Consider the following 1,979-nt stretch of genomic DNA (forward strand, 5'->3'; position numbering starts at 1 on the left):
CTTCTTCTTCTTCTTCCACACTGCCTTATGGTCCTGGTGGTCCTGATCTTTCCTCTCTTCTCTCCCCTTCTTCGCATTTCCCTTCCTATGTATGTATGTATGTGTATGTACATGTATATACACGCGTACATGTGTGTCTACAGGCGGCTGTATGTATATATGTATACCGTGCGTTGTATGTGTGTGTGTTGGGCCTAGGCTATGGATTTGCAATAGGCAATGTCGCTGCTTTTGCTATGGACAACCCTGAGGCCGTTGTATCTCCTGGAGGTGTAGGGTTCGATATCAACTGCGGTGTACGTCTATTAAGAACGAATCTTCATGGTAAGTTCTCTTCTCTCCTCTTCTCTTTCATCTCTCATCCGTCCCTCTCTGTCTCTCCTCTTGTTACTTTCTCCGTATTCTTTGTATCAGTCATGCCTCTCTCTCTGTCTTTCCGCACCTCTCATATGCAAAGACATCGGGCTCTCATACACACTGTACATGTATACATATCTATGTATATACATATATGTGCGTAGATGCATACGTTTCTCTCTCCTTCTCTCTCGGTCTACATGAATGAATGTGTGCAGGGACATGCAGAGAGAATGCCGTCGTATAGGGAGTTTTCCGCATGTTCTTTCTGTGTTTGGCTCAGATGTCTTTCCTAGCTTTTGGTCTCTCTCTAGAAGTTTGTCTTCCGCTATCTGTCTCTTTATTTGGATGTCTTGTTCTTTTTCTTGGATTCGTCTATCTTCTACCTGTCCCCCGAGGTTTGATCATTATTTTCGATCTTAGTCCCTCTAAGCATCTCTCTTGATCTTTCTCCACGTATCTATACGCATCTGTTTCTATATCTCCATTTTTACTTTCACATGGAGCGCAATACGTATGTCTATATATACACCTATATACATGTATATATATATATATATATATGATATGCGCTTCTACACATGTATGTATATATCTCTGTAGTGATGCTTTCGTTTTTGATAGACGCCCATGTATTTCTTTAGTCTCTCTCTCTCTCTGGATGGTCTTCTTGGAGCTTTCGTATTTTCATGTTTCTTCACAGTTGTTTCTTTCTACTTGGTCGCCCTCTTAACGGAAAGTTCATAAAGGCATTCATTCACCTCAACTCATCTCGCCTTTCTTTCTTTCTTTCCCTTCAACTTCTCGTCTTTCTTTCTTTGTAGAGAGAGATGTGACGGATAAGAGAGAGGAGCTAGCCCAAGCACTCTACGATCACATTCCCGTTGGCGTAGGTTCTCAAGGTATCATTCCTTGCAAAGGGCCAGGTAAGAAACGAAAGAATGCAGAGAAGAAAGAAACGAATAAAGGAGAAAAAGAAGGAAAGAAGAGGACTTTTTTCTCTCGTGCTGACTGGTCGTCTTCTTTCTCTTCTCTTCTTTCTTCTACACCTTCCGAAGGCAACTACTGGCAGCACTAGTACTACTAGTACTTATAGTGGTGGCTGCAAGAGTTCCAGGAGGACTACTACTACCACTACTACTACTATCACTACTACTACTACTATGACTATGACTATTACAAGCACGAGTAGTACTACTACTACTTGTTGTAGTAGGGATTATAGGTGTAGGTGTAGTTTATAGTAGGAGGAGCAGCAGTACTAGGAGTAGCTGTAGGAGTCACACATCGCTCGCTCTCTCGCTCTCCTTCCTCTTTCGTAGTAGTAGTAGTAGCCATGGTGCTTGTACGAAAGATGAGAGAGAGAAAGAATAGAAGACGAAAGAAGAAGAAGAGAGAAATTTTTGATCTCTTTTCTGCAAGATACTTCTGGGTCTTGAGAGATAGAAAGAGGGATGAGGTTGTTTCGCGTCCTTTTTCTCCTTCTTTTCTGTTTTCGCTGTTCTTCTTCTCCTTTTTCATTTTCTTCTTTTCTTTTCATAAGTGAGACAGCATCAATAGCACTCTTTTGTACTTTCATTTTCTTCTTTCTCATGCCCCCATTCATTTTTTCTTTCTCTCCT

General features: G+C 41.4%; 1 protein-coding gene across 1 annotated transcript in view; it reads left to right on the forward strand.

Moving 5' to 3' along the window:
- Positions 1 to 1,435, forward strand: part of CSUI_004258 (dna chr wayne state university expressed family) — a gene marked incomplete at its 3' end in the record, with an annotated part of 4,548 nt that extends 3,113 nt beyond the window's left edge. The window contains exons 3-4 of the mRNA XM_068064451.1: positions 199 to 324; positions 1,182 to 1,435. Coding sequence (XP_067923574.1) covers positions 199 to 324; positions 1,182 to 1,435 — 380 coding nt within the window. The remainder of the gene's footprint in view (positions 1 to 198; positions 325 to 1,181) is intronic.
- Positions 1,436 to 1,979: the final 544 nt, after the last annotated feature.

Source organism: Cystoisospora suis (genome assembly GCF_002600585.1).
Source record: "Cystoisospora suis strain Wien I chromosome Unknown contig_1956, whole genome shotgun sequence".
In the NCBI taxonomy this organism is placed as follows: domain Eukaryota; phylum Apicomplexa; class Conoidasida; order Eucoccidiorida; family Sarcocystidae; genus Cystoisospora; species Cystoisospora suis.